General features: G+C 45.3%; 1 protein-coding gene across 1 annotated transcript in view; it reads right to left on the bottom strand.

Moving 5' to 3' along the window:
* SNX25 (sorting nexin 25) overlaps window positions 1-16,006 on the bottom strand; it is a 552,258-nt gene that overhangs the window by 175,791 nt on the left and 360,461 nt on the right. The window contains 1 exon segment of the mRNA XM_063920745.1: window positions 9,220-9,410. Within this exon segment, the coding sequence (XP_063776815.1) occupies window positions 9,220-9,410 (191 nt within the window).

Raw genomic sequence — 16,006 nt, 5'->3', positions numbered from 1 at the left:
TGAATGCTTGAGTGTATGTTAGGTGAACCTGCTTTTGTGGGGTATGTAAGTAGTGGGGTACTGTACCTTCACGGAACACGATTTTGGTCAGATTTTAAGTTCAGGTATCACTTCTGTTAACACCTGAAGGAGGAATAGATAGGTTCCAAATTCCCTGAATTTAAAGTAAAAACACATAGAAGAAAAACACTGGCCTTAGATAGTACAGTGTGAAAACACGTAAGAACGAATAAGGTAATGGGAGGGGAGGTTTAAATATAAATGTTTTAATTTGGTTAAAAAAAAAGTTCTTATTAAAAAGGAACTTTATCAGTATGCATATACACCTATGCAGATTTGTGTGATTCTGCCACAGATTCTGTGCCTGGATGGGCCAAATATGGTTGTTCTAAAATAGGACAAATACAGTAAGAAGTTTTATGTAACAGCAAACACTTGCAAACCAGGATAAAAATGCACATAGTCCTTAGCATATCGCGCTTGTGGTCAGGGGCGCGTGAAAATAGCGGAGGATGACAGTCATCAAAACTAGTGATTGGCTGTCTACAAATGCTCCACTAACATCAACTGGCGTGTTTTACTTTACTTGGGCATAGGTTGTGCTTTTGTGAGCTTATATAAGCACTTTTATTTTTTTGCATACATCAGACAGGGAGTTGTTTCTTGCTATTAGAAGAATTACTTAAAACAGAAATAGTTTAAAAAGCACAAGTGGGCAGAGGTGTAACAGGGGCTACTGACATCCAGGGCACTCTGGAAAACAGTGCCGCACCCCCTCCATATTGGAAAAAAGATTTTACTCACCGGTAAATCTATTTCTCGTAGTCCGTAGTGGATGCTGGGACTCCGTAAGGACCATGGGGAATAGACGGGCTCCGCAGGAGACTGGGCACTCTATAAGAAAGATTTGGTACTATCTGGTGTGCACTGGCTCCTCCCTCTATGCCCCTCCTCCAGACCTCAGTTAGGATACTGTGCCCGGAAGAGCTGACACAATAAGGAAGGATTTTGAATCCAGGGTAAGACTCATACCAGCCACACCAATCACACCGTATAACTCGTGATACTATACCCAGTTAACAGTATGAAATATAACAGAGCCTCTCAACAGATGGCTCAACAATAACCCTTAGTTAGGCAATAACTACATACAAGTATTGCAGACAATCCGCACTTGGGATGGGCGCCCAGCATCCACTACGGACTACGAGAAATAGATTTACCGGTGAGTAAAATCTTATTTTCTCTGACGTCCTAGTGGATGCTGGGAACTCCGTAAGGACCATGGGGATTATACCAAAGCTCCCAAACGGGCGGGAGAGTGCGGATGACTCTGCAGTACCGAATGAGAGAACTCAAGGTCCTCCTCAGCCAGGGTATCAAATTTGTAGAATTTAGCAAACGTGTTTGCCCCTGACCAAGTTGCAGCTCGGCAAAGTTGTAAAGCCGAGACCCCTCGGGCAGCTGCCCAAGATGAGCCCCCTTCCTCGTGGAATGGGCTTTCACTGATTTAGGATGCGGCAATCCAGCCGCAGAATGCTCCAGCTGAATTGTGCTACAAATTCAGCGAGCAATAGTCTGCTTAGAAGCAGGAGCACCTATTCTGTTGGGTGCCTACAGGATAAGAAGCGAGTCAGTTTTCCTGACTCCAGCCGTCCTGGAAATATAATTTTTTAAGGCCCTGACTACGTCCAGTAACTTGGAATCTTCCAAGTCCCTAGTAGCCGCAGGCACTACAATAGGTTGGTTCAAGTGAAAAGCTGATACCACCTTAGGGAGAAACTGGGGACGAGTCTTCAATTCTGCCCTATCCATATGGAAAATCAGATAAGGGCTTTTACATGACAAAGCCGCCAATTTTGACACACGCCTGGCCGGAGCCAAGGCCAATAACATGACCACTTTTCACGTGAGATATTTCAGATCCACAGTTTTAAGTGGCTCAAACCAATGTGATTTCAGGAAACTCAACACCACGTTGAGATCCCACGGTGCCACAGGAGGCACAAAAGGGGGCATGAATATGTAGCACACCCTTTAAAAAAGTCTGAACTTCAGGCAGTGAAGCCAGTTCTTTCTGGAAGAAAATCGACAGAGCCGAAATCTGGACCTTAATGGAACCCAATTTTAGGCCCATAGTCACTCCCGACTGTAGGAAGTGCAGAAAACGACCCAGCTGAAATTCCTCTGTTGGGGCCTTCCTGGCCTCACACCACGCAACATATTTTCGCCAAATACGGTGATAATGGTTTGCGGTTACTTCTTTCCTGGCTTTTATCAGCGTAGGAATGACTTCCTCCGGAATGCCCTTTTGCTTTAGGATCCGGAATTCAACCGCCATGCCGTCCAACGCAGCCGCGGTAAGTCTTGGAACAGACAGGGCCCCTGCTGTAGCAGATCCTGTCTGAGCGGTAGAGGCCATGGGTCCTCTGATATTATCTCTGTAAGTTCTGGGTACCAAGCTCTTCTTGGCCCATCCGAAACCACGAGTATCGTTCTTCCTCCTCGTTTTCTTATTATTCTCAGTACCCTTGGTATGAGAGGCAGAGGAGGGAATACATAAACCGACTGGTACACCCACGATGTCACTAGAGCGTCCACAGCTATTGCCTGAGGGTCCCTTGACCTGGCGCAATATCTAGTTTTTTGTTTAGGCGGGACGCCATCATGTCCACCTGTGGCCTTTCCCAACGGTTTACCAACAGTTGGAAGACTTCTGGATGAAGTCCCCACTCTCCCGGGTGTCGGTCGTGTCTGCTGAGGAAGCCTGCTTCCCAGTTGTCCACTCCCGGAATGAACACTGCTGACAGTGCTAAGACGTGATTTTCCGCCCATCGGAGAATCCTTGTGGCTTCTGCCATCGCCATCCTGCTTCTTGTGCCGCCCTGTCGGTTTACATGGGCGACTGCCGTGATGTTGTCTGATTGGATCAGTACCGGCTGGTTTTGAAGCAGAGGCCTTGCCAGACTTAGGGCATTGTAAATGGCCCTCAGTTCCAGAATATTTATGTGTAGGGACGACTCCTGACTTGACCAAAGTCCTTGGAAGTTTCTTCCCTGTGTGACTGCCCCCCAGCCTCGAAGGCTGGCATCCGTGGTTACCAGGACCCTGTCCTGTATGCCGAATCTGCGGCCCTCTTGAAGATGAGCACTCTGCAGCCACCACAGTAGAGATACCCTGGTCCTTGGAGACAGGGTTATCAGCCGATGCATCTGAAGATGCGATCCCGACCACTTGTTCAAGAGGTCCCACTAAAAGGTTCTTGTATGGAACCTGCCGAATGGAATTTTGCTTCGTAAGAAGCTACCATTTTTCCCAGGACTCGTGTGCAGTGATGCACCGATACCTGTTTTGGTTTCAGGAGGTCTCTGACTAGAGATGACAGCTCCTTGGCTTTCTCCTGCAGGAGAAACACTTTTTTTCTGTTCTGTGTCCAGAACCATCCCCAGGAACAGTAGGCGTGCGGTAGGAACCAGCTGTGACTTTGGAATGTATAGAATCCATCCGTGCTGTTGTAGCACTTCCCGAGATAGTGCTACTCCGACCAACAACTGCTCCTTGGACCTCGCCTTTATAAGGAGATCGTCCAAGTACGGGATAATTCAAACTCCCTTTTTTTGAAGGAGTATCATCATTTCTGCCATTACCTTGGTAAAGACCCTCGGTGCCGTGGACAGTCCAAACGGCAGTGTTTGGAATTGGTAATGGCAATCCTGTACCACAAATCTGAGGTACTCCTGATGAGGATGGTAAATGGGGACATGTAGGTAAGCATCCTTGATGTCCAAGGATACCATGTAATCCCCCTCCTCCAGGCTTGCAATAACCGCCCTGAGCGATTCCATCTTGAACTTGAATTTGTATGTGTTCAAGGATTTCAAATTTAAAATGGGTCTCACCGAACCGTCCGGTTTCGGTACCACAACCAGTGTGGAATAGTAACCCCGTCCTTGTTGAAGTAGGGGCACCTTGACTATCACCCGCTGGGAATACAGCTTGTGAATTGCCTCTAGCACAGCCTCCCTGCCTGAGGGAGTTGTCGGCAAGGCAGATTTGAGGAGACGGCGGGGGGGAGACGCCTCGAATTCCAGCTTGTACCCCTGAGATACTACTTGAAAAGGATCCAGGGATCCACCTGTGAGCGAGCCCACTGATCGCTGAAATTTTTGAGGCGGCCCCCCACCGTACCTGGTTACGCCTGTGGAGCCCCCGCGTCATGCGGTGGACTCAGAGGAAGCGGGGGAAGAATTTTGATTCTGGGAACTGGCTGACTGGTGCAGCTTTTTCCCTCTTCCCTCGTCTCTGTGCAGAAAGGAAGCGCCGTTGACCCGCTTGCTTTTCTGAAGCCGAAAGGACTGTACCTGATAATACAGTGCTTTTCTTAGGCTGTGAGGAAACCTGAGGTAAAAAATTTTCATCCCAGCTGTTGCTGTGGATACGAGGTCCCAGAGACCATCCCCAAACAATTCCTCACCCTTATAAGGCTTAATGTGCCTTTTAAAGTCAGCATCACCTGTCCAGTGTCGGGTCTCTAATACCCTCCTGACAGAATGGACAGTGCAATAATTCTGGATGCCAGCCGGCAAAATATCCCTCTGTGCATCCCTCATATATAAGACGACGTCTTATGTTCGCAAAATAGTATCCCTGTTTGAAAGGGTTACAGACCACGCTGCAGTAGCACTATCTGCAGATCTCAGTCTAGTACCTGAGTGTGTAATACAGACTTCAGGATAGCCTCCTGCTATTTATCAGCAGGTACCTTCAAAGTGGCCGTATCCTAAGACGGCAGTGCCACCTTTGACAAACGTGTGAGCGCCTTATCCACCCTAGGGGATATCTCCAAGCGTAACTTATCCTCTGACGGGAAAGGGTACGCCATCAGTAACTTTTTAGAAATTACCAGTTTCTTATCGGGGGAACCCACGCTTTTTCACACCTCATTCACTCATTTGATGGGGGAACAAAACACTGCCTGCTTTTTCTCCCCACACATAAAACCCTTTTTTGTTTTTAGTGGTACTTGGGTTAATGTCAGAAATGTGTAACACATTTTTTGTTGCCGGGATCATGTAACGGATGTTCCTAGTGGATTGTGTATATGTCTCAACCTCGTCGACACTGGAGTCAGACTCTATGTCGACATCTGTGTCTGCCATCTGAGGGAGCGGGCGTTTTTAAGCCCCTGATGGCCTTTGAGACGCCTGGGCAGGCGCGGGCTGAAAAGCCGGCTGTCCCATAGCTGTTACGTCATCCAGCCTTTATGTAAGGAGTTGACACTGTCTGTTAATACCTTCCACCTATCCATCCACTCTGGTGTCGGCCCACAGGGGGCGACATCTCATTTATCGGCATCTGCTCCGCCTCCACATAAGCCTCCTCATCAAACATGTCGACACAGCCGTACCGACACACCGCACACACACAGGGAATGCTCTGACTGAGGACAGGACCCCACACAGCCCTTTGGGGAGACAGAGAGAGAGTATGCCAGCACACACCGGAGTGCTATATAATGTAGGGATAAACACTATCACTGAGTGAATTTTCCCCAATAGCTGCTAGTATAAACAATATTGCGCCTAAATTTAGTGCCCCCCCTCTCTTTTTAACCCTTTGAGCCTGAAAACTACAGGGGAGAGCCTGGGGAGCTGTCTTCCAGCTACACTGTGAAGAGAAAATGGCGCCGGTGTGCTGAGGGAGATGGCTCCGCCCCTTTTTCGGCGGACTTTTCTCCCGCTTTTTTCTGTATTCTGGCAGGGGTAATTACCACATATATAGCCTTTGGGGCTATATATTGTGGCTATTTTGCCAGCCAAGGTGTTTTTATTGCTGCTCAGAGCGCCCCCCCCCCCAGCGCCCTGCACCCTCAGTGACCGGAGTGTGAAGTGTGTATGAGGAGCAATGGCGCACAGCTGCAGTGCTGTGCGCTACCTTGGTGAAGACTGAAGTCTTCTGCCGCCGATTTTCAGGACCATCTTCATGCTTCTGGCTCTGTAAGGGGGACGGCGGCGCGGCTCCGGGAACGAACACCAAGGACGGGTCCTGCGGTCGATCCCTCTGGAGCTAATGGTGTCCAGTAGCCTAAGAAGCCCAAGCTAGCTGCAAGCAGGTAGGTTCGCTTCTTCTCCCCTTAGTCCCTCGATGCAGTGAGCCTGTTGCCAGCAGGTCTCACTGTAAAATAAAAAACCTAATTTAAACTTTCTTTCTAGAAGCTCAGGAGAGCTCCTAGTGTGCAACCAGCTCGGGCCGGGCACAGAAATCTAACTGAGGTCTGGAGGAGGGGCATAGAGGGAGGAGCCAGTGCACACCAGATAGTACCAAATCTTTCTTATAGAGTGCCCAGTCTCCTGCGGAGCCCGTCTATTCCCCATGGTCCTTACGGAGTTCCCAGCATCCACTAGGACGTCAGAGAAATATGAATATCTTTGTGCGCAATGAAGGCGCGTGTGCATTGAAAGAGGGTGTGGCTGGCTGGGAATGGGCGTGGTTTCATGGCACGTCGCCTCAATCATCATTCTCCCACTTAGCCCTGGGCGGCTCGCCATCTTCCCTAGTAAGCGCCCTCTCTGTCCTGGTGCCCAGGGAACGCGCCCTGCTCACCCTGGCCTCGCTATGCCACTGTAAATGGGACATAAAAGTTTGACATGTACCTAGCGTATGCTACGGTTCCTAACCAGAATGCATCTCAAGCCCTGCGTGTGGGTGGAATTGCACTATTCTTGTATGTGCTTCTTTTTAGAGTCATTTACACCCACTGTGCAACCAAATCTGCATCAGTTCCATTTAGCGTTAGACAAGTAAACACTGCACATTTGCACACAGACTCAATGCTATGCAAGGGTTGCTATTGCAATTTTGTTTTTGCCTTAGCTGGGTTTGCTGAAAACTCTGATGCCATAGAAATGCCTTAGGCCATAAAAAGATTCACATTTCAACAGTAATGTATAGAATAAAGTCCAACTAATCAGGAGAGTGTTAATAGGTAAATGGATATTAAAATCTGTCCGACGTGAATATCCCTTTAAGGTTACCTGAGTGGTTATTACTTGTTCAAACACCTTCTAACATGCTGACGTCATAGCAGCCAATACTGCCCATTTGTGGGTTCTATGACCTATTTGTGGCAATGCAGTTTCTGCCCTCTATGGAATTTCATGACAATCTCTGTTCTTTTTACGAACATTATTTTGTGCAGCTACAAATAGTGCTTTTTCACATCAGACAGAATCTAATGACTTTATTCTCTAGGGTACACTGTGTGCAGTCCATCACCTCGCAGCACTTCTCATGTCATAAGCATCTCTTTTTTTCTTTGTAATAACAGAAGAAAATAATAATAATAATAATAATAATAACAGCATGGAGATGGACAGTCTTGATTAATACACCTTTTTCCCCAGATGATCCAGAGCAAAGTACAATAATTAAGTGTTGCAGGAAAGTGGGCTTGTGCATTGTAACAAGTCTCCTGGATTTCATTCAATAGGTAAAATACAATAAAACTATTCAGGGATACCCCCAATTATTTAAATATAGATATATATATATATATATATATAGATACCTATTGAATGAAATCCAGGAGACTTGTTATGGTTATTATTCAATTCTAATTTCTTTTTATTATTATTATTTTTATTTAATAAATAATAACAGTAATAAGTGTAAAAAGCATCAGCATATGTAAAGATGTTAAACCAATTTTAAAACGTGCATTAAGCTTAATGATCGATTGTGTTACACCGGTGATTTCAGTTGCTCGTCAGGGGGTAGATAAAAGGGCTGCTCCCTACTGATGAGGTAGTCTTGAGGAAGTCCCGAGAATTAACGGGACGAAATGCGCTGATGTCATCACTTGCCGGTGTCTCGTTAGTTTGAACAAATCAGCCGTTGTTGGTATCCAGACCTGTGCTGCCTGTGCCGTGTCCGTCTTTGCTGAGCCGCTGCAACCTGTGACGTGTGCCGCTCACTGAGGACACCCGATACATCTGAGGCTGTCCGAGTGCGGTGGTCTTTGGACTGCGCTTGGTGTAGTGCCGACCACCAGGTACACTCTCTCCGCTGTCTCCCACTGTGTGCTTATACGCTGCCCACCAGCTGGACTCTCTGGATCCTCGGGGATTACATGCTTGCACTTGTGCTATAGTGCAATACCAGAGGACATTTCCACAAAGGGGGTAAATATAATCCCGCTTGATCGGGTAACACAAGGGAGAACACACTCTGCACTGGGACGCCAGTGTTAGAGTATATTGGAGACAATGTTATATATCTTTGCTTCAACAATTAGAATTCAATCTATGGCCCTAGCGGCAATTAGAAGAGCTATTTGAATACTCTCTATATAATAAGAGGATATCACAATTTGTATCTAACGGCTGAATTCAATTTTATTAGAACCAGTATATACTGCAACATATTAAATGATAGGTGACAGCTTAGAACTGTTAAAATTTTTATGGTTACATTTTTTGGATTACTGTTACATTATTAAATGTGATATTTTGTATTAGTAAAATATTTTTTATATTATAAACAAGTCTCCTGGTTTTTCTGAGTGAAAACAGACATCCATTTATTAATCATTGTGTTGTTACGCACTGAAGCGCATTGACACTTTCTTTATTTATTTAGTTTTCTATTCAGGCTCTTGCAAAGCCTGGTCTATGCTGCTAGTGATTCTAGAACACAAGTGAAATTAATTTATAATCTATTACGCCGGGAGTTTTGGGTGTTTAAATACACCTATATATGTAATAGGAACGGACAGGTGCAATAAGGGGAAAAAGAAAGAGGAGCCATGCACAAAGAGAGCTATGTATACATCTCATCACTAGTGCTTTCTGCTTCCTTTCAGGAAAGAGATGAAGCAGGAAGCGTTACACCCGCATGATATGTATGGGTATAATACATCTGTTGTGTTAATACTTACTGTATTTACAAAAATGTTCTGTGACATGGAGAATGGTTGTGTCAGGCTATACTTGGATACGGATACTGTATGTATTAACTATCAGGGTGCTGGGGAGGGGATACTGGTGGTGTTATTGGTTTAGGGGAGTATATTCTGGTTGCAAATTATTAAGACTTCTGTTTTTATTTATTTTTATTTTGAAACTGAATTGTGTATTAGTACCAACTATAAAATGACTGCTGTCTATTAGGTGTCTGGTAAACTACACAATGATTTAATAAATCTTGAATGTCTAATTGTACCTTCTGGTTTTGGGGACAATCTGAATCGTCTGCTGTTCCATCATCTTGCTGGTCGTAAGCTGGACCACCAAGGAGTTTGATTCTTTTCTCACACTGCTTTTTGGCCACAGTCAGCTGATTGATGTACCTCTTCATATTACGCGCCCTCAGGAGGTCTGCTTTCATGGCTGCTGTCTCTTTACCCTTGGGATCTAATAGACAACAGCAAAACACTTAGGGATTAGACGTATAAGATCTAAACACACCACCATACTGATTGTCCACACTCCATTACTAACAATGCATGATATGACCCAAAGAACATTTGGCCCTCCCAAAATTAAACACAGAAGCAAAAAAAAAAAAAAAAAAACAACCACAAGTGAATCCACTAATATAGTGAGCACAATGTCACATACTGTGTGTGATATATGTGATTTAAATACCTGCTTCAAGTGCTTTAAGCCTACAGGCACCATAAGTACCACTACATATTCTACTACAGCTCAGCCAACATGATGGCAAACTATGAGAACATATTCTTGACAGAACAAAGAAGCACAGAACATTGCACCCTAAAGAAGCATAAGTAGATAGGAATAATTGGGATGCAGTCAAGATCCCGCCGGACGGAATCCCGGCAGTCGAAATACTGACGCCGGAATCCCAACCGGCACAATCCCGACATTCTCCCTCCGTGGGTGTCCACGACACCCATAGAGGGAGAATATAATAGTGTGCCCGCAAGGGGATGCGTTCCGCTCGCCACTCCTGTCGGGATTGTGTGGTCGGGATTCCGGCGTCGGTATTTCGACCGCCGGGATCCCGTCCAGTGGGATTTAGTACTGATCCCGATTAATTGAGTTGGTACAAATTGTACAGTATGTGCCCTTGGTGATCAACTATCTGATGATTACTGTAGCACAGTGGGGGTAATTCAGACCTGACCCTAACAGCAAATTTGTTAGCAGTTGGGCAAAACCATGTGCACTGCAGGTGTGGCAGGTATAACATTTGCAGAGAGAGTTAGTTTTGGGTGGGTTATTTTGTCTCTGTGCAGAGTAAATACATAGTAACATAGTAACCTAGTATCTGAGGTTGAAAAAAGACAATTGTCCATCGAGTTCAACCTATTTGTGGTCTCCTATGCATGATGATTTGACTAAAATTTCTGACTGATGCTGCTGTCAGCCGTTGCATTTTATCCCTATTTATAGTAACTATAATGCATGACTATGCACCATACCCCTGGATATCCTTATCCATTAGGAATTTATCTAACCCATTCTTAAAGGTGTTGACAGATTCCGCCATTACAACTCCCTCGGGCAGGGAATTCCAAACACGTATTGTCCTTACCGTGAAAAAGCCTTTACGCCGTATTGTGCGGAATCTCCTCTCCTCTAACCTGAACGAGTGTCCACGAGTCCTCTGTGTTGATCTAACCAAAAACAGGTCTCGCGCAAGCTCTGTGTATTGTCCCCTTATATATTTGTAGATGTTGATCATATCCCCTCTTAGTCTCCGCTTTTCCAATGTAAACATGCCTAGTCTTTCAAGCCTTTCCTTGTATTCCATCGTCTCCATGCCCTTAATTAGTTTGGTCGCCCTCCTCTGTACCTTTTTAAGCTCCAGGATATCCTTTTTGTAGTACGGTGCCCAGAATTGTACACAGTATTCAAGGTGTGGCCTCACTAGTGATTTATATAACGGGAGTATAATACTCTCGTCCCTAGGATCAATACCCCGTTTTATGCATGCTAATATCTTATTAGCCTTCTTTGCTGCAGTCCTACTTTGGGTACTACTGCTTAGCTTGCTATCTATGAGGACACCTAAGTCCTTTTCCAGTACAGAATCCCCTAATTTTACCCCATTTAGTAGGTAGGTGTAATTTTTGTTCTTGTTACCACAGTGCATTACCTTGTCTGTGTTGAAGCGCATTCTCCATTTGGCTGCCCATGCTTCTAATTTAACTAAGTCGTTCTGAAGAGACTCGGCATCCTCCTCTGTATTTATAGCCTTACACAATTTAGTATCATCTGCAAAAATTGACACCATGCTCTCTAGACCTTCTGTTAGGTCGTTAATGAAAATATTGAACAATAGCGGTCCTAATACTGAGCCTTGCGGCACACCACTTAGCACTTCAGTCCAAGTTGAAAAAGATCCATTAACCACAACGCGCTGCTCCCTATTATCTTACCAGTTTTTGACCCAAGTGCATATTGTGCTTCCTAGCCCTGATTCTTGTAGCTTGTAGATAAGTCTCATGTGTGGTACAGTATCGAACGCTTTGGCAAAGTCTAAAAAGATTACATCCACGTCTTTACCCTGATCTAGGTTTGCGCTTACTGTTTCATAAAAGCCAAGTAAGTTGGTTTGACAGGATCTGTCCTTCATAAACCCATGTTGATTCCTTTTAATGACCTTATTGACTTCAAGGAACTTCTGAATACTATCTCTTAGAATACCTTCCAATACTTTCCCCACTATAGATGTAAGACTAACTGGTCTATAATTACCTGGTTCAGCTTTACTTCCCTTTTTGAATATAGGCACTACTTCCGCTATACGCCAGTCTTTGGGAAGCATACCTGATATAACTGAATCCTTAAAGATCAAAGATAGTGGTTTTGCCAGTTCAGAGTGAAGCTCCATTAGAACCCTTGGGTGAATACCATCGGGCCCTGGTGATTTATTAATCTTTAAATGTTTTAATCGGTCACAGACTACTTCCTCGCTTAAATAAGTACCTATCAGTGGGATATTTTCATTATTGAGATTGTGTGTCAGTCCCTGAAATGGGTCCTCTCTAGTGAATACTGTTGAAAAAAACTAATTTAGTGTGTCCGCTATGTCATTATCATTTTTGCTTAAGACTCCCAACTTGTCTTTTAAAGGGCCTATACTCTCCTTCTTTAATCTCTTGCTATTAATGTATTTAAAGAATTTTTTGGGATTCGCTTTGCTTTCCTTTGCTACTAGTTTTTCAGTTTCTACTTTAGCCGCTCTTATTTCCTTTTTGCAAATTTTGTTACATTCCTTTTAGTGCTGAAATGACTCTGCTTCCCCGTCAGATTTGTATTTTTTAAATGCTCGCCTTTTCTTGCCCATAAGTTCCTTAATCTTTTTGTTAAGCCACATCGGTTTATGATTTTTATTCCTTTTTTTGCTACTCATAGGAATAAATTTGAGTGTATTTTTAGCTAGCAGGAATTTTAGTACCTCCCATTTCTCCGTAGTATTTTTTCCTAAAAACAAACCTTCCCATTCAATATCCCTGAAAAATACCCTCATCTTTTCAAAATTTGCTTTGCTAAAGTTTAGAGTCCTAGTTGAGCCAGTATAGGGCTGTTTATGGAAACTGATATTGAATGTGACCATATTGTGGTCGCTGTTTCCTATGGGTTCCCCTTATAATACCTGATACCAAATCCCCATTGTTTGTTAATACCAGGTCTAAGATTGCATTGTACCTAGTTGGTTCCTCAATTAGTTGGACTAAGTAGTTATCATTAAGTGTGTTTAAAAACATATTTCCCCTAGCAGTATCACATGAATCGTTTTTCCAGTTTATCTCTGGATAGTTAAAATCTCCCATCACTACTATGTCTCCTACTCCTGTTGCTCTTTCAATTTGCTTTAGTAACAATTCCTCATCAGATGCGTTGATACCAGGCGGCCTATAGCATACACCCAATACTAACTTTTTTATTCCTTTTTCCCCGCATGCAATTTCTACCCATAATGTCTCGACAGTGTCTACAGTCCCCACCTGAATATCTTCCCGTATATCAGGTTTTAAAAACGGCTTTACGTAAAGACACACCCCTCCACCCTTTTTATTTAGTCTGTCTCTCCTAAACAGTGTATAGCCCTCCAGATTGACTGTCCAATCATGAGATTCATCCCACCAAGTTTCAGTAATGCCTATAATATCATACTGTTTGCTTGCTGCAAGTATTTCTAGTTCACCCTTTTTACCAGTAATGCTTCTGGCGTTTACATACATACAACTAAGATAAGTATTTTCCCTTGCGTTAGGGACATCTTTCACCTTATGTAGCAATGATGACCTGTAATCGTCATTGGTTAGTGCTTTGGTAAAATCACTTTTAGTACCCATGTGTCACGATCCGGGTATCTGGACGCCATTACTTGCCTTTCAGATGTCTCCTGAGGCTGGCTCAGCGTTCCAAGGCCGGATCTCATCTGTGTCCACATTCTGCATATCCCTCCTGTCACGCTGAGACGCTGTCACAGCGGCGCCGTGTTTGAATCCTGCATGGCGTCTCCTGTCCTCTGCGGCCGGCGCCGCCATTACTGTTATGTTCCACATGGTTTCCAAACCAGCTTTCCCTCCAAGTTCTAACATGGGCGCAGCCATGTTGGATCCCATCACATGTCTCAGTTCCACCAATCCACTGCCTCTGGAAATCTGCATAATTGCCCAGCCAATGCCTGCATTGCTGCAGGTATAAGTATCCTGTGCCTGGGCCAGGAAATCGTCAGTGCTTTGTTTGTCATACCTTGTTCCAGTCTGTCTCTCTCCTGTGGTTGTTTTCCAGGTTCCAGTTCCTGTCTCCAAGCTTCCACTAAAGAGACCTGCTCCAGTCTACCACCTGCAGTGCAGCCTGACTCTCCAGTCCTCTGGGACTCATCTGTTTCCAGCTACAGATTCACCTGCTTCCAGCATTTAGCTTCCAGCAGAGATCAGCTCTTCTTAAAGTGCCGGTACCATTTCTGCAGATTTCCATTTACCACCGGTACTAATATTTCACCGTTCTCAAGCTTCATTTATCATTTGTATTTCATCGCTCTCAAGCTTCATTTATTATTTGGCTGGTTCCATCCAGTATCCACTCCGTGTCTACATCTGTTTGGTTCCAACCAGTACCCACAGCAGCCACTTTATCTACAGCAGCCCAGCTTCCCATGGAACATCAGCTGGTATGATCCTGGGCTATCTCCATTACTACAGTCGGGTCTGGTAAGGACTTTCCATCTAGAGGTCAATAAGAACTGTACCCATACTACCAGAGCCCTGTGGCCATTGCCATCCTATAGTACCCAGGAACTGTGTTATATTACTGCTGATTTTACGTTTCTCTTTTATTACTGCTGTGTTGCATGGAGTTTGTCAAATAAACATGATTGACTTTTATCTTGGTTGTCGTGGTCACGCCTTCGGGCAATCTCTCTACGTGTAACTTACATGTCCAGGGGTCTGATACAACCTCCCAGGTTTCACTACACCTCAGCCCCTACAACTGAGGCTGCCTCCCGTCAGCTCAGGCCCTCAGTTGTGACACCATGTTAGTAACCTTACCGCCTGCTCTTACCCTCCCCCCAACTTCTCCCCCATTTCGTTTACTACCGCCATCCCCACTATTCTCACTGCATGACCCGTAGTTTCTAGCTAAACCCTCCCCCCAGGCTCCTAGTTTAAAATCTCCTCCAACCTTCTAACCATCCTTCCCCCCAGCACCGCTGCCCCCTCCTCATTCAGGTGCAATCCGTCATGACAAAAGAGATGGTGCCTGACTGAGAAGTCCGCCCAGTGTTCCAGGAACACAAACCCCTCTTTCCTGCACCAATCCCTAAGCCACACATTTACCTCCCTAATCTCCCACTGCCTCCCTGGACTAGCGCGTGGCACGGGTAATAATTCCGAGAATATTACCTTAGATGTCCTTGCCTTCAGTTTCTTTCCTAAGTCCCTATAGTCTTTCTTAAGGACATCCCACCTTCCGCTAACTTTGTCATTGGTGCCAACGTGCACCAAGACCGCCGGGTCTTTCCCAGCCCCTCCCAACAATCTATCTACCCGGTCCGCGATGTGCCGTACCCGAGCACCCGGGAGACAACAGACTGTACGGCGATCACGGTCCCGGTAGCAGATTGCCCTATCTGCCTTCCTGATGATAGAATCCCCTAACACCACCATCTGACTAGGTACCTCTTTATCTTTTATCCCAACCGCGCCAGAGGGACCGCTCCTCTGGATGCTAGAGGGAGCAGTCTCCTCCGGCACCGTCATTTCTTCACTATCATCCTCCGATTACTCGTCCAATCGGGCAAATTTGTTCGGGTTTGATAGTTCGGAGATGTGGAGCCTCCCCCTCTTTTTCTTCCTTCTAACTGTGACCCAACTGGCTACCTGATCATCATCCTCTTCTACCAGTGACCCCTCCTGCAACTCCTCCACCGTTCTGTCTAAACTACGCTCGAGATTGTGAATCTCCCACAGTCGCGTAACGGTTTGCTCTAGATCAGTTACCTGGGCTTCCAGGGCAACAGTTCGCACACACCTCGTGCAGATGTAATCACACTGGGCCGATAGCTCCAGGTGTGCATACATCTTGCACGACATGCACTGAGTGAGGTCCCCAATCACAGCCCCTCCCATATTGTTTGTAAGGTCTAACTCCCTGTTACTCTCAAAGAAAAAGCAGCAAAAATAAAAAGTAGAAGACAAACAATCTCACTGCCTGATTTATTTTTAAACTGCAATTTAAATTTCAGTTTGAACACACCCCACCCAAATCTAAAGGGAGGTACTCACGGAGAGTTCCATGCTTAAAATCTAAGCAATCTGACTACATTGAGCCTGCATGCAGGCTCAATCTAGCACGTCGCTCATTTCACCCCGTCCTCCCCCGCATCGCTCAGCACACATCGCGCTGTGTTGAGCAGCGGAAGCAGTGGTGCAAGTAGAAAAAATGTCTTACGGGTACTGTATGCGGGCGCGAAGGCGCGTGCGCCAAAAATGGGTGTGGCCAAATGCCACATGGGCGTGGCCAAT

The sequence above is a fragment of the Pseudophryne corroboree genome, chromosome 1, assembly GCF_028390025.1.
Source record: "Pseudophryne corroboree isolate aPseCor3 chromosome 1, aPseCor3.hap2, whole genome shotgun sequence".
NCBI classification, from domain to species: Eukaryota; Metazoa; Chordata; class Amphibia; order Anura; family Myobatrachidae; genus Pseudophryne; species Pseudophryne corroboree.
This window is presented reverse-complemented; position numbering and strand designations above follow the sequence as displayed.